We start from the raw sequence: 22,932 nt of genomic DNA on the forward strand, positions 1-22,932 counted from the left end.
TGTTACTACATCCAGTCCACACTTAAAGAAGAGTGGGGGGTTATATTCCACCTTTTGAGGGTGGAGTGTCTATATAAATTATTTAGAATTTTTGTGCATAGGAAATTTGTCTCTTCCTAATTTATTTCATCTTTTATTTATTGCATTATGGACTCTGTTTCATATTTTAAGTTATAATCTAGTATCACATTGTTTTGTTTCTCAGATTGTTCCAGTTTTGCTTATCATGACCTTTTACTTGGCTCCTGTGGGTTTTTGGGGTTTTTTTGTTGTTGTTGTTTTTTATCCTATTACTGTCCTTCCATTGTGGGGTTTTCTATTGTTTTGTTTTGTTTTGTTTTGCACTTTCTTACCTTCAGGCACTTCAGAATGCTCCAGTCAGCCATTTCTCCAAGGATCCCTGGTTTATTGAAGAATGGTATTAGGTGTCCACTCATTGCCACTAAGCTGTCTTTGCTTCTAGGCACACTCAGCTGATTGCAAATGTCAGGATTTCCTTCAAGACTAATATTCCATTATATGGAATACCACATTTTTAAAAAACATTTTGAGAGAGAGAGTGTGCATGCATATGTGTGCATAAGCAGGGAAGGGGCAGAAAGAAGGCAAGAGACAGAATCCCAAGCAGGCTCTACACTGTCAGCACAGAGCCCAACACAGGGCTGGAACTCTTGAACCATGAGATCATGACCTGAGCCAAAGTCAGGAGTTGGATGCTTATCCAACTGAGCCACCCAGGCACCAGTATATTTGAAACTCTTTAAGTGCTTAAGGAGGTGCCATGCTAGGTGCTAAAGACTCTTAACACCATCCCTCTGCTAGGATGACGTTTTAAAAAAATAGATTTAACATAGAATGTGTAAATTTAAGGTATACAATGTATATGTTGTAATATGATATTGCCCCTGTAGCAATAATTAGCACCTCTATCACATTGCATATTACATAATTATAATTATTTCGGTAGTTGAAATAATTAAGGTCTAGTCTCTTATTAAGTTTGGTTATAATACAATTTATTGTTTTTATTGTACTATACATTATATCTCTAAGGCTTAACTACTTCTTGGGTTAAAGTAACTGCTCCTAGTAAATTTGTACCCTTAACATCTGTTCTTGACCCCACAACTTTCATCCCTTGGTAACCACCATTTTATTGTGTTTCTACAACTTTGGCCTTTTTAAATTCCACATACAAGTGATATCATACAGCATTTATCTTTCTCTCACTTCTGTCACTTAGCATAACGTGCTCAAACTCCATCCATGTTGTCACAAATGGCAGGATGTCTTTGTCATGGGTGAATTATTACTCCAGTGTGTATATACACACCACATTTTATCCATTCATCTGTTGATGGACACAGGTTCTTTCCATATCTTGGCTATTACAAATAATGCTGCAGTGAATGTAGGGGTGCATATATCATTTTGAGTTAGTGTTTTCATTTTCTTTGGATAAATACCCAGAAGTAGAATTACTAGGTCCTATGATAGCTCTTTTTTTAAAAATTTTAAGGAGACTCCACACTATTATCCATAGAGGCTGTACCAGTTTATATTCCTAACAATAGTGCACAAGGGTTCCCTCTTCTCCACATCCTTGCTACACTTTTATCTTTTTGATGGTAGCCATTTGAATAGGTATGAGATCTCTCATGTTGGTTTTATTTTGTATTTTCCTGATGATTAGTGAAGTTGAGCATCTTTTCGTGTGTCTTTGGCTACGTAGATATCTAGTAAATGTCTGTTTAGTTCTGCCATTTTTTGGATTTGGGTTTTTTGTTTCCAAGTTGTAGGGAGTTCTTTATATTTTTTGGATATTAACTCCATGAGCTAGATGATTAGCAAAAATTTTCTCCCATTCTGTAACTTGATTTTTCTTTCTTTTTTTTTTTTTTTTTCCTATGTGAAAACAACTTTGGTGTAGTCCCATTTGTTGAGTTTTGCTTTTGTTTGTGCTTTTGGGGTCATATCCTAAACATTATGAAGACCAGTGTTAAAGAGCTTCGTCCCCCATTTTTTTTTTCTAGGTTTATAGTATCAAGTCTTATGTTGAAGTCTTTGATCCATTCCCAGTTATTTTCCGAGAGGAGTATAAGATAGGAGCCTAATTTCATTGCTCAGTGTTTATTCAGTTTTTCCAACAGCCATCTGTTGAAGAGACTGTCCTTTCCCCATTGGATGCTCTTTGCTCCCTGTCAAATATTGATTGTTAAAGCAGGGGTTTGATTCTGGGCTCACTGTTCTGTTGGTCTCTGTCAGTTGTTGTGTCAGTACCATGCTGTTTTTATTAGTGTAGCTTTGTAGTATAGTTTGAAGTCAGGAGATACCTCCAGCTTAGTTCTTTTTCCTCAAGATTGCTTTGGCTGTCTGGGGTCTTTTGCAGTTCCATACAAACTTTAGGATTGTTTTCTCTATTTGTGTGAATAATGCCATTGGTATTTTGATAGGGATTGCATTGAATCTGCAGATGGCCTTGCGCAGTATGGACATTTTAATACTCTTTTGATTTATGAACACAGGATGTCTTTCCATTTGTCTTTAATTTCTTTGAGCAGTCTTACAGTTTTCATTGTACTCTTTCACTTCGTTGATTACATTTGTTTCTAAGGATTATTTTTGATGCAGTAAATGGGATAATTTTTTCAGATGTTTCATCCTTAGTGTATAGGAATGTAACTAATTTCTGTACATTTTGTGTCCTGCAACTTTACTGAAATCCCTGATTCGTTTTTGGTGTTTTTTTTTTTTTTTTTTTTTTTTGAGTCTTTAGGATGTTGCATATACAAAATCATGTTAACTACAAATGGGACAGTTTCACTTCTTCCTTCCTGATTTGGATATGAGCAAGAGCTTTCAGTTTTTCTCAGTTGAGTATCATGTTAGCTGTGGGTTGGTCATACATGGCCTTTATGTTGAGGTATGTTCATTCTATACCCAATGTGCCTGAAGCTTTTATCATGAAAGGATGTTGCATTTTAAATGCATAGATGATCGTGATTTTTGTCTTTCATTTTATTAATGTGATGTATGACATTTATTGTTTTACACGTATTGAACCATTTTTGCATCCCGGGGATAAATCCCATTTAGTCAAGATGTATAAGCTTTTTGTGTTCTTCAATTAGGTTTGCTCATATTTGGTTGAGAGTTGTGTTCATCAGCAATATTGGTCTCTACTTTTTGTTCTTTTCTGGCTTTAGCGCCAGAATAATGCTGGCCTTTTAAGTGAGTTTGAAAATATTCCGTATACCTAAAGTTTTTGGAAGTTTGAGAAAGATGGTGTTAATTCTCGGAGTGTTTATTAGAATTTGCCAATGGAGCCATCTGGTCCTGGGTTATTTTTTGTACTGTGATGTTTTAAATTATTCAGTCTCTTGTTCCTTATTGGTCTATTCATGTTTTATGTTTCTTTTTCATTGTCTTGATAGGTTGTTTCTAGAAATGTATCCTTTTTACCTGTTTTGGGGCATATAGTTGATAATGGTCTCTTGCAATCCTGTGTATTTTTGTAGTATCAGTTGTAAGATCTTTTTTAAAAAAAATTTTTTAATGTTTATTTTTGAGAGAGACAAAGTGTGAATGGGGGAGGGGCAGAGAAAGAGAGACACACAGAGTCTGAAGCAGGCTCCAGGTTCTGAGCTGTCAGCACAGAGCCCAACGTGGGCATCTCAAACTCACACACCATGAGATCATGACCTGAGCCCAAGTCAGATGCTTAATGACTGAGTCCCCCAGGCACCCCAAGATTGGTTTCATTTCTAAGTCTGGCTAAAGTTTTGTCAGTTTTATCTTTTTGATGAACTAGCTTTTAGGTTTTACTGATGCTTTTTTCTGAAAGAGATTTTATTTCTGCTTTTATTTCCTTCTGCTATGTCTAGACTTAATTTGTTCTTTTTACATTTCCTAGAGTAACTTTCATAACTGGCTGTTTGAGATCTTTGTAATTTCTTAATATATGCATTTATACTGTAAACTTTCCTCTCAACTGCTTTTGCTGCACCCCATAAGATTTGATGTGTCATATTTCCATTTTTTTCTTTGACTCCTGGATTATTTAGAAATATGTTTAGTTTCCACATATTGGTAGATTTTTCTAGCTTTCTCTTGCTGATTTCTATTTTATACTATTGTGGTCAGAAAAGATAGTTGGTATTATTTCAATCTTAAATTTGCTGAGATTTGTTTTGTGCCCTATCATGTGATCTGCCTTGGCAAATGTCCATATGCACTTGAGAAAAACGTGGATTATGCTGTTGGTTGGAATGTTCTGTATATGACTGTTGAATCCATTTAATTGTGATGTTCTGATGTTGGATGGATAATTGTTTTATCTTCTTGATGTATTTATCATTAGTGACTTCTTTGTCTCTTAATGTTTTGGGCTTGAAGTGTATTTTTTCTGGCATAAATATGGTGATGCCTACTTTTTTTTGGTATCTACATGCATGGAATATCCTCCTTTGTCCCTACACCTTGAGTCTGTGTTTTTAGAACTAAAATGAGTTTCCTTTAGACAGCATATATAGTTAGGTGTTTTTTGCATCCAGCCACTTTGTGCCCTTTGGTGAATTCAATCCATTTATGATTACTTAACTACTGCTGTCTTCTTTTTTGCCTTCTGGTTATTTTTTTTTATCTCCTGTGTTTCCTTTTCCCTCTGTTTCTACCTTTGTACAGTGGATTTCCACAGTGATTTCCTCAATCTCCCCTTTTTTTGTTTCATCACTAGATTTTTGTTTTGTCATTAGTAAGTGGCATACATAAAACATCTTACAGGTAAAGTACTCGTAAGGGAAAACGTTAAATAGCTCACGGGCGCCTGGGTGGCTCAGTCGGTTGAGCGTCCAACTTCGGCTCAGGTCATGATCTCACGGCTCATGGGTTCAAGCCCCACGTTCGGCTCTTGCTTACAGCTCAGAGCCATGAGACTGCTTCAGATTCTGTGTCTCCCCCTTTCTGCCCCTCTCCTGCTCATGCGCTCACTCGCGCACTCTCTATGCCTCAAAAATCAACATTAAAAAAAATAGCTCATTATATATGTAACATCCTTGCTTAATTACATGGCTTTGGCACATAATCATTTGTTCTAATTATCAGCTGTTGATTAAAGATGATAAAAACAACATAACTTATGAAACAATAACTTGCAAGGGTTACTACAGTTGACCCTTGAACAGTGTGAGGGTTATGGGTGCGAATCTACCAGGCAGATTTGTTTTGTGCATATAACTTTTTTTGTTTTGTGCATATAACTCTACTCGCTAAAAATTTAACAGCTGATAGCCTACTGTTGAGCAGAAGCCTTACCAATAATATAAACAGTTGATTAACCCATATTTTATATATATGTATTATATGCTGTATTCTTACAGTAAAACTAGAAGAAAAATGTTAAAATCATAAAGAAAATGCTGTATTAGAAAAAAAATATGTATACGTGGACTTGTGCAGTTCAGACCCATGTTCAAGGGTTAACTGTATTTTTTAACTTGTTAAGAAGCTAACAAACTGTTTTCCAAAATGGTTGTACCATTTTACATTTCTACTAGCAACGTCTGAGAGCTCCAAGTTCCTTGTCATATTTTATTTGTGGGAATTTTCAGTTACTTTATGTCTTTCTGCCCCAAGACTGGAGTTCTTTTGTTTTATTAGATTAACGATTTGGTGATGAAGTTTTGAATTTTTAAAAAGCCAGAAAACTCTTTACAGATGAACAGAATGGAAGCCTAAATCAAAATAGGACATGAAAAGCAAGATTATTGAATACTCTGGCTTCATAAGTTATCAAAAAACAAGGAAGGATTTTATCCTGAGACTTTCAGTAACACTTTTAATGGCCATTTGGCTGAGACCTTCCTATAACACTTCTTTCAGGGTTCCTGCTGCTGCTTGAATTGTAAAGGCTGCAATAGAAATGTGTTTCTTTACTTCTGTCCAGGCTGATTGAGGGTCTTCTTTATTTTCAATATCAAACATAGCATCGTAGATCCCAGGAAATGATTCTCCAGCGTATTTGTTGTGGCTACTTGGAGCAAAGATGATGTGCCTAATAGAAAAAAAAAAAAAACAACAACATAGGGCAGGTTGAGCTAAAGAGTATATGTACATACGTTACATTTTACACACTTCTGTCTTCATTCCCTTTCCTTAGATGACATCTTAAGAATACTGTGTCTCCTCCTGGCATTCACTTTTTTACTCCATAATGAAGACCTATAATTACCTATAATTAAGATAGTTATGTAATCGTATAATTTTAAATAAAGTTGACCATATGCATTCACTAAGATTACTCTCATAAATCATGTTGCTACCCATACCAATTGGAAGAAAATGGGTTCGTTCTCGTAAGTTGTGCACATCAGTTGTCTGACTGTCAAGACACCCGAACAGTGAAAACAAGTATGCTTTATGGATATATTTACTAAGAGTGAGAAGAGGTTGAAAAAATAATTTATCTGTGCATTGCCTTTTTCAGAGATTCAACAAGAATGACACTTGTTCCGATACTCTTTAGACATTAAAAATCAATAATTCAATAAGCGTGTATTGCCAATATATCATAAATGTAAGGATGATGAATGAAGTCCATGTGAATTGCCTACAGACACATTTAATTTGTAATCTAGAAGGAAAGTTTTGCATTTGATTTTTTATTTTGTCTTACAAATACCTGAAGAGATCAAGCTACTTCTCTTCCTCTGGAATGCTGCTTTCCAGAAAAGGACATATTTTATTGAATACCATGATAAGGAATTAGGTCAAAATCCTACAGCTTCTTTAAGATGTAAATCTACTGTCTGAGACAATATGAAACTCTATGTAAGTTAATATTAACGATCAAATAGAAATTTATAATGTAAATCATTTAGATTATCCAAACTACATCAGGATTTATTTCTCTTGGCTTTTAAATCTTAACATGGCCTCAAATGGATCTTTCTTAGAGCCAATGTTACATACTGAACTGCTTATAAACATTGATATTCTGACCTATATATGACTTGAGATATTCTACATGAAGTTTGTAGCTATTCATAAGTATACTTGCCCTCTATTGGAAAACTGTAAAAGCAGAGTATAGTAAAATACAGATAGATAGATAGATAGATAGATAGATAGATAGATAGATACTAAGAATTGTATAAACCTGGTTCGAATCATTGACCTGACATCTAATACCCCTGTGGCCTTTCACCTTGGCTAAATTGTTAGGTATTCTATTCTTTTTGATGCAGTTGGAATTGGGATTGTTTGCTTAATCTCTCTTTCTGATAGGCCATTATTAGTGTATAGAAATACAATAGATTTCTGTATATTTTGTGTCTTCACCATATGATGAATTTATTCATTCTAACAGTTTTTTAGTGGATTCCTTAGGTTTATCTATATATAATGTCATCTACAAATAAATAATGGTTTTATTTCTTTCCAGTATGGATGCCTTTTTCTTGCCTAATTGCTCTCAGTAGGACTGCCAATACTATGTTGGAAAAAAGTGGCAAGACTAGGTAAGCATTCTTATATTGTTCCTGATCTTTGAGGAAAAGCTTTCAGCTTTTCACCCTTAAGTATGATATTAGCTGGAGGTTTGTCATATGTGGCCTTTATTATGTTAAGTTACATTTTTTTACATGACTTTGATTCAGAGTTTTAATAAAAATGCATGTTGAATTTTTGTCAAGTGCTTTCTCTGCCTCTATGTAAGACTTTATCCTTCATTTTGTTAATATGGCATGACATTGATCTGTGGATATTGAACCCATCTTTATATCCCTCGGATAAATCCCATTTGATTGTGGTACGTGATCTTGTTTTAATACATTGTTGAATTTGGTTTGCTAATATTTTGTGAAGGATTTTTGCTTCTCTGCTCATCATATTGGCTGGTAATTTTCTTGTGGCATTCTTGTTTGATTTTCATATCAGGGTAATGCTTGCCTTTTAAAAGGAGTTTGGAAGTGTTCCCTCTTCAGTTTTTTGAAAGAATTTGAAAACCAGTGGTACTGATTCTTCTTTCAAGGTTTGGAGAAGTTACCAGTGAAGCCGTTTGGTCCTGGACTTTGGTTTGTTGCGAGATTGAGGATTGCTGATTCAGTATCCTCCCTTTCTTTTTACATATACATTTCTTCATGCTTCAGTTCTGAAAGGCTGTATGTTTCTAGGAGTTTGTCCATATGTTCCAGGCGGTTCAGTTTGTTGGCATAATAGTGTTGATAGTCTTGTATGTTTGTATTTCTGTGGTATTAGTTGTAACATCTCTTATGTATCCGAACCCTTTCTCTTCTTGGTGAATCCAGTGAATGGTTTATAAATTTTCTTCCAAAGAATCAGCTCTTCATTTCATTGAACTTTTCTTTTGACCTTTTAATTTCTATTTCCTTGATTTCCTCTTTATTTCCTTCCTTCTACTAACTTTTGGCTTCATTTATCATTCTTCTTCACTGAGGTGGGATGTTAGGTTGCTTGAGAATTTTACTTTTTTCTTGGGGTAGGTGTTTATTGCTGGTGAACTTCAATCTTAGAACTGCATTTGCTATATCCCATAAATTTTGCCATCTGTATTTCCCTCTTGATTTTTCCCAAGGTATTTTCTTATCTTTTGATTTCATGACCTGCCCTATAGTTGGTAGAACATTGTTTAATTTCCACTTTTTGGGAATATTCCACTTTTCTTGTAGTTGATTACTAGTTTCATATCACTGTGGTCAAAACAGATGCTTAATAGTTCCTGAGTCTGTCAAGACTTATTTTTTCACATATGACCAATCCTGGAAAACATTGCACATGCTCTTGCAAGAATGTGTGGTTTGCTTTTGGATGGAACATTCTGTATATATCTTTTCATTTCATATGGTCTAATGTTACGTTTAAGGGTAACGTTTCCTTAGTGATTTTTTTTGTCTAGAAGCTAGCCATTGATGTGTGGCATTAAAGTCTCCTCCTCTTGTATTCCTGTCTCTTTTGATGTGTGTTAATACCTAATTTATATGGTTGGGTGCAGATATATTTACAAATGTTATATCCTCTTGTTTGACCCTTTTATTACTATGTAATTTTCTTCTTTGTCTCTTATTACAGTCTTCTTTTTAAAGTATTTTGTCTGATACTAGGATAGGTATTCCTCCTTTCTTTTGGTTTCCATTATGCATTAGATGTCTTTCTCCATGCCTTCAGTTTTCTTCCGTGTGGGTCTTTACATCTGAAGTGAGTCTCTTCTGGGTGCCTAGGTGGCTCGTTTGGTCAAGCATCCAGCTCTTGACTTTGGCTCAGGCATGATCTCACAGTTCGTGAGTTCAAGCCCCACATTGGGCTCTGAGCTGGTGGTGCAGAGCCTCCTTGGGATTGTTTCCCCTTCTCTCTGCCCTTCCCCCCGCTTGCGCTCACTCGCGCTCAGGAAAAAAAAAAAAATGAAGTGAGTCTCTTCTAGACATCATATAGGTCTTGTTTTTTTATTCATTCAACTACCCTGTCTCTCCATTGCACATTTATTCCATTTACGTTAAAAATAGGTATGTACATATTGCTGTTTTGTTAATTGTTTTCTTGCTGTTTGTAGTTCTTGCTTGTTGCTTATCTTGCTCTCACCCTTTGTGATTTGATGGTAGGTATGCTTAGATTTTCTTTTTATCTTTCTTGTATCTACTACAGGCTTACCTCATTTTATTGTGCCTGACAGTACGTTTTTCGTTGTTGTTGTTTTTTTTTTTTTAATTGAATGTTTGTGGCAACCTTCCATCAAGCAAGTCTTTTGGCACCATTTTTCCAACTATATTTTTTCACTTTTGTCTCTGTCACAATTTGGTTATTTTTATAATATTTCAGACTTTATTATATTCTTTATTGGAACACAGTGTTATTTGGGGTGTATAATAGTAATTTGACAGTTACATACATTAGGAATGCTCACTGCAATAAGTGTAGGTACCATCTGCCACCAAAATTACTACAGTATAATTGACTGTTTCCCTGTGGTGGACTTTTTGTCTTCATGGCTTATTTATAACTTCAAGTCTGTACCACTTAATCCCCTATTTTGTCCATACTCCCCCCCCCCCCCCCCCCACTGTCCTTTCTAGCAACCACCAATTTTTTTCTTGGTTCGTTTGTTTTGAAGTGAAATCATATGGGATTTGTTTTTCTCGGACTTACTTCACTTAGCTTAATACTCTCTAGGTATATCCATGTTGCAAATGGCAAGATTTCATTTTTTTATGGTTACTGTTGCGTTGTGTGTATATACATCTTTCTCTCTTCATCTGTTAGTGGACACTTAGGTTGCATCCCTGTGTTGGCTATTGTAAATAACACTGTATTAAATAACAATGCATATATTTAGTTGAATTTGCGTTTTTGTTTTTTGGGGGGTAAATACCCGGTAATAGAATTACTGGGTCATGTAGTATTTCTATCTTAAGTTTTTTAAGGAATGTTCATACTGTTTTCTGTAGTGGATGCACCAGTTTACATCCCCACTAATAATGCATGAGAGTTCCCTTTTCTCCACATCCTTGCCAACACTTGTCTTTTTGATACTGGGCATTCTGACATTGTGAGGTGAAAACCTCATTTTAATTTTGATTTGCATTTCCCTAATGATTAGTGGTGGGGACCATGTTTTTCATGTCTTTTTCTCTTTGGAAAAATACATATTCAGGTTCTCTGCCCTTTTTTAATCAATTTTTTTGTTGTTGAGTGGTAGCAGTTCTTTATTTTAGATATCCCTTCCCATTTTAGATTTCCTTGTTGTTTTATTGATGGTTTCCTCTGCTGTGCAAAAGCTTTTTAGTGTGCTATTCTCCCAGTTTATTGTTTTTGGGGTTTTGTTTTTTGTTTTGTTTTTTGAGTCTAATGGTTTTAGCTCTCACATTTACTTAGGTATTTAACCCATTTTGAGTTTATTTTTGTGATAAGAAAGTAGTTCCATTTCATTTGTATGTAGCTGTCCATTTTTCCCAGCACCATTTATTGAAGAGACCTTCTTAATTGCACAGTCTTGCCTCCTTTTTTGTACATTATTAATCACATAAGCATGGGGCTCTCTCTTCTGTTGATTTATATGTCCATGTTTCTTCCTGTATCATCACTATAGCTTTGTAGTATATATTAAAATCTGGGATTGTGATACCTCCAGCTCTGTCTGTTCTTGTTTCACAAGGTTGCTTTGGTTATTTAGGGTGCATTTGGTTTCAATGCAAATTTTAGGATAATTTAATTTTGTGAAAAATGCTATTGATATTTTGATACGGATTGTGTTTGCTTGTTTTGTGCTCCCTTGTACTCTTCAGAGTACAGGTCTTTCACCTCCTTGGTTAAATTTCTTCATAGATATTTTATTCTTTTTGATGCAATTGTAAATGCATCTTTCTGCTTTGTTTAGTAGTATATAAAAACAGAATAGATTTCTGTGCATTTGTTTGGTACCCTGCAACTTTACTGAATTCATTAGTTCTAATTTTTTGGTGTTTTTAGGTTTTCTGTATGTAGTGTCATGTCATCTACAATAGTGACAGTTTTACTTCTTCCTTATCAGTTTGGATGCCTTTGATTTCTTTTTCCTGTCTGACTGACTGCTGCAGCTAGGACTACCAATATATGGTGAATAAAAATAGCATGAGTGGGCATCCTTGTCTTCTTCCTAATCTCAGAAGAAAAGCTTTCAATAGGGTATATCTGAAATGGCCTTGATTACATTGAAGCATGTTCCCTCTAAACCCACTTCACTGGTAATTTTTATCATGAACAGATATATTTGGTCGAATTTTTTCTGTGTGATTTTTATCATTTATTTTGTTAATGGTGGTGTATCATATTGATTGATTTGTGGATACTGAACCACACTTGTATCTCTAAAATCTGACTTGATCATGGTGAATGATCCTTTTAGTATATTGTTGAATTCCATTTACTGTTTTATGGAAAATTTTTGCTTCTCTGCTCATCAGATACTGGCCTTAATTTTCATAATCATTATATTTTAACTGCTGCAATCTTACAGTAAAACTTTGATCGGTGAAGAGTTGCTGCTTATGGATGAGCAAAGAAAGTCGTTAATTTTAGATGGAATCTTCTCTTGGTAAAGATGCTGTGAAGATTCAGCAGTGGCAACAAAGGGTTTAGAATATTACATAAACTTAGTTAAAAAGCAGCAGCAGGCTTTGAGAGAATTGACTATTGAAATAGAACTCTCGAACAGCATCACAACAGAGAAACCTGAATAGAAGACTTAGCCACAACCAGTCCAAACTTCAGCAGCCACCACCCTGATCAGCCAGCTGCCATCAACTTGGAGGCAAGACCTTCCACCAGCGGAAAAGATTACAACTAACTGAAAGCTGAGATGATGGCTAGCATTTTTAGAAATATAGTATTTTTAAATTAAGGTATGTACTTTGTTTTTAGAAGTGCTTCACACACCTAATAGACTATAATACAGTATAAACATAACTTTTGTATGTACTAGGAAACCCAAAACTTCATTTAAGTTGCTTTATTGCAGATCTCTGTAACCTAACCTGCAGTAGATCAGAGGTATGCCTATGTAGCTGTTTGGTTTGTGGTTACTATGAGCCTTACATAGAACAAACTACCAATTTAAAGTAGACTTTCATGAGTAGGACAGTTTTACTTTGAAGGCATTCTAAAGCTCTGCCTTTTTACTCTTACCCATCCTACCACCATGGTTTAGGTTTTACTTCCTCTTACTTTTGTGTATCCCCTAATTATTATAGTTATTTTTACTAGTTTTGTCTTAACCTTCATACCATTACTTTTATTCTAATGTTTATCTTTACCAGTAAAATGTTCACTCTTCCTGTTTTCTTGTTACTAATCCACACCTTTCCAACTTAAAGAGCTCCCTTTAGCATTTCTTAGGAGGCCAGTTAATGGTGACAGATTCCTTTAGCTTTTGTTGTTCTGGAATACTCTTTCTCCTTTAGTTCTGAAAGATAACTTTGCAAGAGTGTATATTCTTTCTTGATTGGAAGTCTTTTTCTTTCAGCACTTGCACTCTCTCATGCCACTCCTTTCTGGCCTGCAAAGTCCTGCTGTAAAATCTGCTAATTATTGTATGGGGGTTCTTTTGTATATAAGAAGTTCCTCTCTTGGCTGCTTTTATCCTGGTCTTTAACTTTTGACAATTAGTGTTTTGGTGTGGGTCTCTTTTGGTTCATTTTATTTGGAATTCTCTCTGGGCTTCCTGCTTCTGGATGTTGGGTTCCTCTTCTAGGTTTTCAGCCCCTTTCTGTCTCTTCTGGGATCCCTGTCATGTGAATGTTAGTTGATATTTTCCTCTAAGTCTCTTAAGCTTCCCCCTCCCCCGCCCCTGCGCTGTGGGTGAATTCTAATACCCTGTCTTTAAGATCAGTGATCCTTTCTTCTGCTTCATCTTGTCTGCTGGAAAACCCCTCTAATTTTTCAGTTCTGTTATTGTATCCTTTAGCTTTGTGATTTCTATTTGGTACTTTTTTTTTTTTTTCCAACTTCTGTGTTCATCCATTCTTCCAATTTTGGTGAGCATCTTCATGGCCATAGTTTGAGCTCTTTATCAAGTAGATTATTTATCTCCATTTCACTGAGGTATTTTTCCAAGGTTTTATCTTAATTCTTTCATTTGGAACATATTCCTGTTTCTTTTTTTTTTTTCCTCTTTGTTGGTTTCTGTGCTTTAGATGAAACAGCCACCTCTCCCAATGTTGAAGATAAACCTTTTCATTCAACCTTGCCCTATCATTTGTTTCTCAAACTTGTGGTTGTCCAAGCAGACTATTTTTAAGAGCTCCTGGTAGCTGAGGATGTGCCAAGACCTGTCAGTGTACCAAAGGGGAATCTCTCGCCACCTAAATTCAGGATGATTGAAAGCTGCTGCCTGAGGGTCTGGTTTCCAAACTTTCTGTGAGACTGCAAACATAAGCTGTTTTCTGGAATATACCAGCAAGCTGTAATTATGAGCACAAAGATGGCACTGCCCTCATCCATATTGCCTGAGAGTATCTCCATAGGCCTCTAGATGAGTGCCAAATCTGAAGCCTGCTCTTAGGCTGAAGCTTCAGGATAAATATGCTTCTTCTACAAAAAGAGGATGTGAGTTTCAGTCCACTGTCTGTGCAGTTGCATCTGTTTCAGGAGGCGAGCCACAAACACCAGGGTGTGAGAACTCCCCTCCTAGAGATGTTGGTGCTCTGGAACAGGCAGAGTGAGAGCACAGAGCACCTGCCCTCTGAGGCCTCTGATAACTAATCCTTAGATGTGTGTTTTAATTAGAAGCCTGCCCCTCCGGCTGTAGCCATGATGATAAACTAAGACCTCTTTCACTGGAAGACTGAGCTCTTGGATCTGCTGTCTCTTGCTGTGCCCTGGAGGTAGCTGCTTCTCCATTGATTTCTGTCCTGTGGGACCCATCAGCCTTGCCCTGTTGGCCACCAGAGCCATACAATGTACAGGTGTCCCCTGCAGCAGCTGCAAAAACTGGGGTGCTGGACAAAGGTACAAACTCCATTTGGGGATAGGCCATCAAGCTGGGGAAAGCAGGGGGAGAGTGCAAAGAGGCTTCTCAGCCACAGACTCCTAGATACATGCCAGACCAGAAGCTTTCTCCTGAGGCCAGAGCTCCTGGACAAAAAGTCCTGTTTCAGTCCACTATCTGTGCGGTACACTGTAGGTGGTAGTTAGCCAAGAACCATCTCCCAGTTGTCCCAGTCCCATGGGACCCAGGAATATAAGACCCTCTGGCTCCAGAGCCAAAGGGCATCCCTGGGCAGCAACTTTAAAATGTAAGTGTAAAGGCTCCCTTCCAGGAGATACTGGCACTTTGGAGCTCAGCAGAGGAGGAATGCGAAGATGGCACCCACCAGCCTCCATCCCAGAGAACAGTCCAGCATGTGCCTCCACATGATGCATTAAAGCTAGCAAGTGAATGTTTCACGTGAAGTCTGCTTTTCAGAGTGCTGCTTGTGCACTGGATCCTGTGGCAAGTGAGTCCATTTAAGCCCTTCAAGAGCCGTGCCTCAGTTCTCCACGGCCCTTTGGGTCTCTTGAATGTGAGCACACCATTAGTTTCCATAGGCAGATGTTTTGGAGGCTCATCTCAGGCATACGTCTGAAAAGCTGGTGAGTCCTATTTGAAGTATGAGCCCTTCGTTCCCCAAGGAGAGGTTCTGGGTTTATAAATTCCCTCCCAATTGTGGGTTGTGTGCCTTGGGCCAGGTTTATGGCAGAATTAGTTCTCAGACTCTCCTACCATCTTCAGTCAGGCCTTTTTCTTGTTTGATAATGAAGGGGTTGCTCAGCTAGTCTTCAGGTCTCCGTTGGAGGAAATGTGGTTCACACATAGTTGTAGCTTAAGGGTGTCCATGGGAGGGAGAGAGTTCAGGGGCTTCCTGCATTGCTCTTGTACTGCCTGGGCTTTAGAATATAGCCTTAATATTCAGGTAATAGTTCTAAACATATTTTCTTTTTTTTTTTTTTTTTATTAACATTTTTTATTTATTTTTGGGACAGAGAGAGACAGAGCATGAACGGGGGAGGGGCAGAGAGAGAGGGAGACACAGAATCGGAAACAGGCTCCAGGCTCCGAGCCATCAGCCCAGAGCCTGACGCGGGGCTCGAACTCACGGACCGCGAGATCGTGACCTGGCTGAAGTCGGACGCTTAACCGACTGCGCCCCCCAGGCGCCCCTCTAAACATATTTTCAAAATACAGTGCAGTCTTTTTAGAAGACAGTGTGGCAGTTAAATTTAAAATGTGTTAAATCCACATACTCATTAGATATTAGGACATGTTCAAATAGGACACGGGGGGCATCCTACAGTATTTATCCCAATAGTAAATAAAAACTCAACAAGGACTTTAAAAATTACACATATAAGCCATACAGTGGAACACTACATGCCGGATATATACCGACATGGGAGGATCTTGGAGATAAATTGTTATGAAGAAAGAACAAGCTGAAAAATAATGTGTAGGCCCATTTATATAAATACAGTTGGATGAATATATATACGTATACACACACATACATATGCACACGTGTATATAAAACATTTTCTTTAGAGACTAGCAAATGGCTGGGTATGGGTTATAGAAGGGAATGCTGAAGGATCACTGTCCCTTTTCTACAAGGCTGCATTCATTTTGACAAAATAGAGACATTTTGCTTATAAAATACAAATACAGGCAGGAGAGGATTAACATGTAGCTTTGCTTTTTGCTTTTAATTCGACATGTAAATACCTAACTGATGGCTGCTATTATTTATATGAATTATCATTTTCTGAAAATAGCCACTTACTGAATGTATCCCTCTCTGAGCTCAATCTTCCACATGCCTGAAATATATAAACCTATGGGGTGAAAGCAGGTATCTCCTTTACCAGCTAAGGAAAATGAGCTTTAGAGAAGTATTTTGCCCAGGTTACTTAGTACGAGCCATAGCAGGGCTCTAAAAAAGCCTGTGCTTCTAATTAAATATTAATACTAGTCACTAATATTTATAAGAAAGCTAACATATAGAACTGTCTGTGGCATAGGTTATCTGATGATAAACAGCCTCGTAAATTTTCACCAAGGAACCACAGTTTAAGAGGTATCTTAAGAAACTGGAGTCTGCCCAAGCACACAGCCAAGATACTGAAAGAAAACTTGACATAGAAATACAGATGCAAAAAGGATATTTCTTCAGAACATGGCAGCCATCTTTAAAAACCTAAAATGTTACATGGAAATAGATCTAGATTTATTCTATTTGATTTTGGAGAGTAGATAGGATTAGAAGGAGAAAATTACAGGGGAAAAGACCTTATGAAGAAAAAATTCTATTAAAGTAGACCTCTCTTAAAATGGGATGGACTTCCTCATGAGGTGGTAAGCTTCCTACAATTGGAAGATTCAGAGGCTAGACAAGCTACTTACCTCAGATCCTATAGAAAAAATTAATGTAGAAATTTGAACTACACAAGCTCTAAGATACTAATAGCCTTTATATTTACAGGTTATTTTTCAACTATCATTTACATCTGTAGCAAAGCAGTAAACAACATGAAATTAATTTTTCTGATACTACAAGTTACACTGTTCTAATGCATAATCTTACCCATATTCTTCTCAGCATATTCACCTTCCGTTCATCTGATGGCAACAGTTTAAAGCAGACTTTGGATATGCTGGTTTTGGTCACACTGGAGTATTTAATATCCTTTAGTGGAACACATGTTGCTTCCTTACCTATAGAACCGCCTCCCTGGTAAACCAAGAGGATCGATGAATCCTCTCTCCAGGAACATCAATTGGTCATTCATGATTCTCACTGCAATAGGACTTTGAAAATAAGAAATAGGTAACTGTAACTCTTTCATGGAGCTATAGTTTAAAATAATATAGCATAAGGCATGGAAAAATAAACTTCTAAAATACATAGGCTTTTAAGAAAATACGTATTAACAGTAATGCTTTATATGTAAGCTACATATAACAAGAGGGTCATCTTTCTAATATTCAGAGTAAGAGAGACCTACTAGAGATGGCTTCTTTTGTTTTTCTTTTTTTTTTTTTTTTTTTTTTTTTTAAATTTTTTTTCAATGTTTTTTATTTATTTTTGGGACAGAGAGAGACAGACAGAGCATGAACGGGGGAGGGGCAGAGAGAGGGAGACACAGAATCGGAAACAGGCTCCAGGCTCCGAGCCATCAGCCCAGAGCCCGACGCGGGGCTCGAACTCACGGACCGCGAGATCGTGACCTGGCTGAAGTCGGACGCTTAACCGACTGCGCCACCCAGGCGCCCCTTCTTTTGTTTTTCAAGACCACAGAAAGAACTAAAAGTTTTAATTCTCTCTAGGAGGACAGCCAGGCCTCCTGCAAAGGCTGACTGGGTGTACTATCAGTTGTTGATAAGCCATTCAGTTCCACTGTGGAAGAAAGTTGCAGAATAAAGGCTGAACAACAACAAATGAAGGAAGGTCGCAGCAGTCTGCAGGAAGAGTGCCAGTCTGCAGGAAGTTGCCCATCATGGGCTGGGAATCCCCTTTCACACTTGGCATCTGCCAACTCTTCCTGGGGTGCTACACAAATTCTCTGGGCTTTCCTACAATCCAAAGGAGAGAGAAGCCCCTCAGAATGGATAATCTTTCTGCCAATTATGGGTAGTGGGAGAGCTTACTCTAATTGGATCTGAAAAAGTAAATGTGACAGGACAGTTTATGCTTGTTAAATAATGCTTTGAATAGAACTTTTCAAATTATATTTCAATCTAAAAGTGGCAAAAATTCTATCAGTAAAAGAATTCCTACTCTGGTCATAGAAGTATTGGGACATTAGTAAAATATACCACAAGTGCATTTACCCACGGAATGATGACTTACACTCAGAATTCTTATGCAGACTCCTAAAGGCATGAGGCTGGCCCTTGTCTTGGGAGGGGTTTTTAGTCTACCAGATAGAGCACTCCTTCTCAAACTTCAATGTGAATACTGACCATCCTGGGAGCTTGTTAAAGTGCAGAATTCTACGTGTGATGACAAGCTCCTAAGTGATGCTGATGCTATAGTTACAGACCTTAATTTGGGTAGCAGTGACTTAGAGCTGCCTGCCTAGGTAAGTGTACATGATTCACTCTAGTAACTAGATTACTTTTCAAAATAGGAAACTTTACATTTGAAACTTACTTGTTAAGATCAACTTCTGTGAGTCTTCTATGAAAATCTGAAGCAGCATCTGAGAAGTTTTTCACAGCAGAAAATAAAGAATCTTTTAAAAATAGAAAAGTGGAAGGTATATTAGTAAATGCTTCTTATTTCAGATGTTTACTTCCCTGCCCTCCACATTCCAGGCTGACAGGACTGAATAGATATTAAAACTGTTTTTCTACTGAGCCTTTTTGTAGATCCATGAAGATCAGAAAATATTGTAACAGAGACAATGGATAAAACAAAATTTCTAAATTGGTTCTTCATGAAGGAACTTTCAAGAGTCTAGGACATAATTATTTTAACTCCTAATTTACCATTCATGTAGATACTCATTCATTGTATATTAATACAACTTCTATATGCTAGATGCTGGATACAGCTATAAATTGAGCTGTGTTCCTGCAATAATTAGAGAATAAATCAATGTGAACCAACCCCTCTTTTTAAGCAGTGCATTTAAGATCTTGTTTAAATGCAACCTGTGACAAGCTGGTGTATGTGGACTCAAACAGGATCAGGTCTGGTCTAGTCAAGCTTTTCTTTAGTTAACATAGATTCTAAGAAGTGAGAAGATTCTCAACATATTTTTTTATTACAACAACTTATATCATTTTCCATCTTTTCTAAACTGAACATTAGCATAAATCATTGATTTCCTTCATTAATCCTGTGATACAGGTAATACAATATTCATTTGGCAGAGAAAGCACTTACTGCTCCACAGGATTTCTGTTAGGTCACACAGCTAGTAAATAGTTACTTTCAATATAAAAGACAAGGTCTTTTTTAGCCCTAGATATCCTTTAAGCTCTAATTACTGTTGCTATTCTTAAAGCCAAGTACAAAATAATCTAATAATAGATATTTTTGAAGCCAAAGAGTGTTGAGGAAAGAATTTTAAATTTCTAATGAACCACAATAGTCAAATTGGATAAGAAATAAAACGTGTGCCTGGTATTTAGTAACAGGTGAATAACTTTGGCAAAAGCAATTTCAGTAGAGTGTTAGAAAGATAGGACAGTACTAGATTGGTAGAAGGAAGTAGAGAACTGGAGACCATGTAAATTACATATCCATCCTATCCATCATTCATTCATTAAAACATGTTAGGGACTGCTTTTTGCCTGGCACTAAATGAAGAATTTTGATTGGGAAGGGAGTAGGGTACATTAGGTAGAAGAAATGTTTATAAGAAAGTTACAAGATGGTTTAACGTGGATGGAATATTGCCACTGAGGTGGAGAGGGTGAAAATATGGGGGAAAAGGGGCATTAATAGAGTAGGTTAAGTCACTTTGTGTGAAGAGTGGCCTTCACCTGTAACTGTGTGCTTTCTCTCTCGGTTGGATCCTGACTTAAAGTGATAAAAGGTAATTCACCAAAAGAAAATCGGGGCATCTAGGAAAAGAAGAGGATGCTGGCGAGCCACAGAACTGTGAATGTCTATCTCACTGTCGGCTCTGCTTATTCCGATTTCATTTGCCTCGTTAAAGAGACTCTCCAATCACTGATGTAAATACAGTTTCCTAGATTTTCTTTGTATCACTTTATCTAGATCATAGTACCTGCTGCTCATGACTTTGAAGATTACTAATTTGTATGCAATATTCCAAAGCCATTGCTGACTTCTCTCTACTTACTCTGTGTCCCTACAGTACTCTCTGTAGCGTCCTATAACAGCTTGTCCCTGGCACTTTTGTCTTTTCCCTCACGTGAGAGCCTGTGCTCTTTGAGGACAATGATTATTTTTTAAACATTCTTGTATCTCCCAGGAAATAACACAGTAGACAGTAGACACTGAGTACATACTTGATAATTCTGGTATGTACTAAGAATATCTACTCCCAGATTAAAAGAAAATGGTTATAGTAAAACAGTACTAGTAGGTAACGTTTATGAGACTCACCACTGTGTCTATATATCCAACCAACTGAATGTCCCACAGCAGTCTTGGAAACATTATATTCTTTACCATTTCACTCAGAGGAAAATTGACAAAGGTCATGTAACTTTTCCAACATCACACAATGACTAAATATTAGAATCGGGATTTGAACCAGGTAACTGCTTCTAGACCCAATGCTCAGTCCTTTGTACCATACTATATTTCATCCCTGCTTTGTTGGAGATAGCATAGTACATAACAATAACCACAAAATGGCAATGTGAATATAAAATGAATATAAAATACACAAAGTGAAACAATGCTTAAACCAGGTAAAAAAATCTCCATGTAAACAAAAATATACAATAATTATATATGTAGAGGAATCGGTTTTCTCTATTTTCCCATCTTTGTGCAGTATTGTATTTTTATAGTATTGTTCTTTTAACAGCAAAAATATTTCTAAAGGCAGCAATATAGGGAAAATATTAACCAACCCAATGTTCATAGCACTAACTTAGCAAAACAAATTCATCCTACAAATACCAGTTTAAATGACATTCTTTAAAGGTGTTTCAAGTTTTTTCCTAGAAATCAAACTTAAGTAACGCAAGGATGTATTCTAGGATGAAAGAGTGTGCAGTGATGACAGTCGGAGACGATATCTGAAAGCTCTAACTCAGATTATAAAATATACCCAGCCATTCTTACCAAATGATACTCCATGGTCTCTCAATCGTTGGTCATGTTTCTTAGATAAATTGTAGATGCTTGTTGCATAGTTTTTCAAAGCTTTTGCATAGTCTTCAATATTGAAAGGAATGATTTTAGAGTCTGCAAGCTCATAAACCAGTGCCCCTCGTAACTGAGCCACTGAAAGCTGTTTTTTAAAAGTAGGGTCATAAAAATTCTCTACTAATTCAAACGTCTCATAAATTGTATGGTATACCGGGTAGCTGCTGTACTTATCTGTTTTCTGGGGAAACAAAATATGGGTAGGTACTGAATATAGACAAACATTAAATACTCCAATTATATTATTTATGTAATCTTAAAAATGCAGAAAAAAAAATACAACCATGTGGAACTCTGAGTTTTATCATGAAGCAAAAAGTTAAAATCTAACACTTTGACCAACTATTCACCCATTTAAAATTTTACTTTTATCATTCACGTAATCTTCATTCAAAATACTTCAAAATTGTTATTGTATTTCTGATAACTGAAATTAAGGCATACATACTCAAATTGCATATTAACACAGTTTACAATTATCAATTGATTGGAAATGAAAGGTTCTGGGCAGCTAAGATCTGTATAGAATCTACATTTAAGCACCTTCTCTGCCTTCCCAAACTGTATAACCAAATGCCATCTAACCTTTATTATGCAGTTAAGGGCTACCACTGTAAACTATTACATAGAAGTATTTTATAGAAATATTTGTTTTACTCCCTAGGTCTGCCTTTCCTAAGTTTAGTTTTACCTATATGCTACTTTGCTATAAGGTGAACATTTTTACTGCGAATCCTTGTGTCAGTCTCTCTCCTGTCTAATGTCCTGCTTTTAATCTGCAATTTCTTAGAAACTAGACAACTGTGTTCAGATTGATGACAGAATATAAAAGTGAACAGGCCTTGAAAGAGTTTAATGAGTATCAGGATACAGATTTATTTTGCTTTCATCTCTGTTCTCTGATTCTGGAGAATCAGATTTACAAAAGGTATGTATTCTAGGCAAGCAAGACTGTGTATTGCAATTATGATTTGAAAATTATTAAAATCTGTGACAAATCTGGGTTTGCTGATGTAATCTTCAGTTTGGTTTATCACATAATTTATAACCTAGACAAGCAAACATGGCACATGTTGGCATATTCAAATACATATCATCAGTGTGTTTGAATGGCAATGGTGCAAACTGATCAGTAAAGTTAATCGACTTAAAAATCAGGAGGAACTTGTTTTATTCCCTACTCAGGAGCCCTGGACTCAGATGACAGGCAGGAGTGAGGATGTGAAGAGGGGCTACTGACAGTAAAGACTCGTGGCCTAGCATTCCCTGTGACCAAAACAGGTTCTTCACATGCACATTTTCCTCAGGAAAAGTGGAGGAGAATGGGATTTTCCAATAAAGCCTGAATGAGAACAGGGATGTGCACTACTTGGTTCTGCTAACCAGCTAAGCATTTGGCAGTAATCGCCCAGCTACCATTTCATTGAATAATCCTGCAAGGAAAATTCACTGAATAACCCAAATTAATTCCTAGTCCATCTACAAAGAGACATGAAGTCAGCCTCCAGCCCTGGAATTCTTCCCAGGCCACATGACCTGGTGCCCTGGTACCAAACAA

General features: G+C 36.8%; 1 protein-coding gene and 2 long non-coding RNA genes across 4 annotated transcripts in view; 1 reads left to right on the top strand and 2 right to left on the bottom strand.

Annotated features, from left to right (window-relative positions):
* Window positions 1–5,819: 5,819 nt before the first annotated feature.
* The window catches only part of NAALAD2 (N-acetylated alpha-linked acidic dipeptidase 2), a 68,787-nt gene continuing 51,674 nt past the window's right edge, over window positions 5,820–22,932 (bottom strand). For both annotated transcript variants that reach the window (XM_058687508.1, XM_058687509.1), the window contains 4 exons: window positions 21,291–21,555; window positions 18,672–18,753; window positions 17,234–17,326; window positions 5,820–6,052 (listed from right to left, as the gene is read on the bottom strand). In XM_058687508.1, the coding sequence (XP_058543491.1) occupies window positions 5,863–6,052; window positions 17,234–17,326; window positions 18,672–18,753; window positions 21,291–21,555 (630 nt within the window). In that variant the 3' untranslated portion in view covers window positions 5,820–5,862. The remainder of the gene's footprint in view (window positions 6,053–17,233; window positions 17,327–18,671; window positions 18,754–21,290; window positions 21,556–22,932) is intronic.
* LOC131487154 (uncharacterized) lies at window positions 6,049–7,690 on the top strand. Its single transcript, XR_009249637.1, has 2 exons — window positions 6,049–7,084; window positions 7,117–7,690. It is a non-coding gene; the product is annotated as an uncharacterized LOC131487154 (long non-coding RNA).
* LOC131487155 (uncharacterized) lies at window positions 12,884–15,454 on the bottom strand. The gene is made up of 2 exons (XR_009249638.1): window positions 14,152–15,454; window positions 12,884–13,896 (listed from the first exon to the last, which is right to left on the bottom strand). It is a non-coding gene; the product is annotated as an uncharacterized LOC131487155 (long non-coding RNA).

Source organism: Neofelis nebulosa, chromosome 10, assembly GCF_028018385.1.
Source record: "Neofelis nebulosa isolate mNeoNeb1 chromosome 10, mNeoNeb1.pri, whole genome shotgun sequence".
Lineage (NCBI taxonomy): Eukaryota > Metazoa > Chordata > Mammalia > Carnivora > Felidae > Neofelis > Neofelis nebulosa.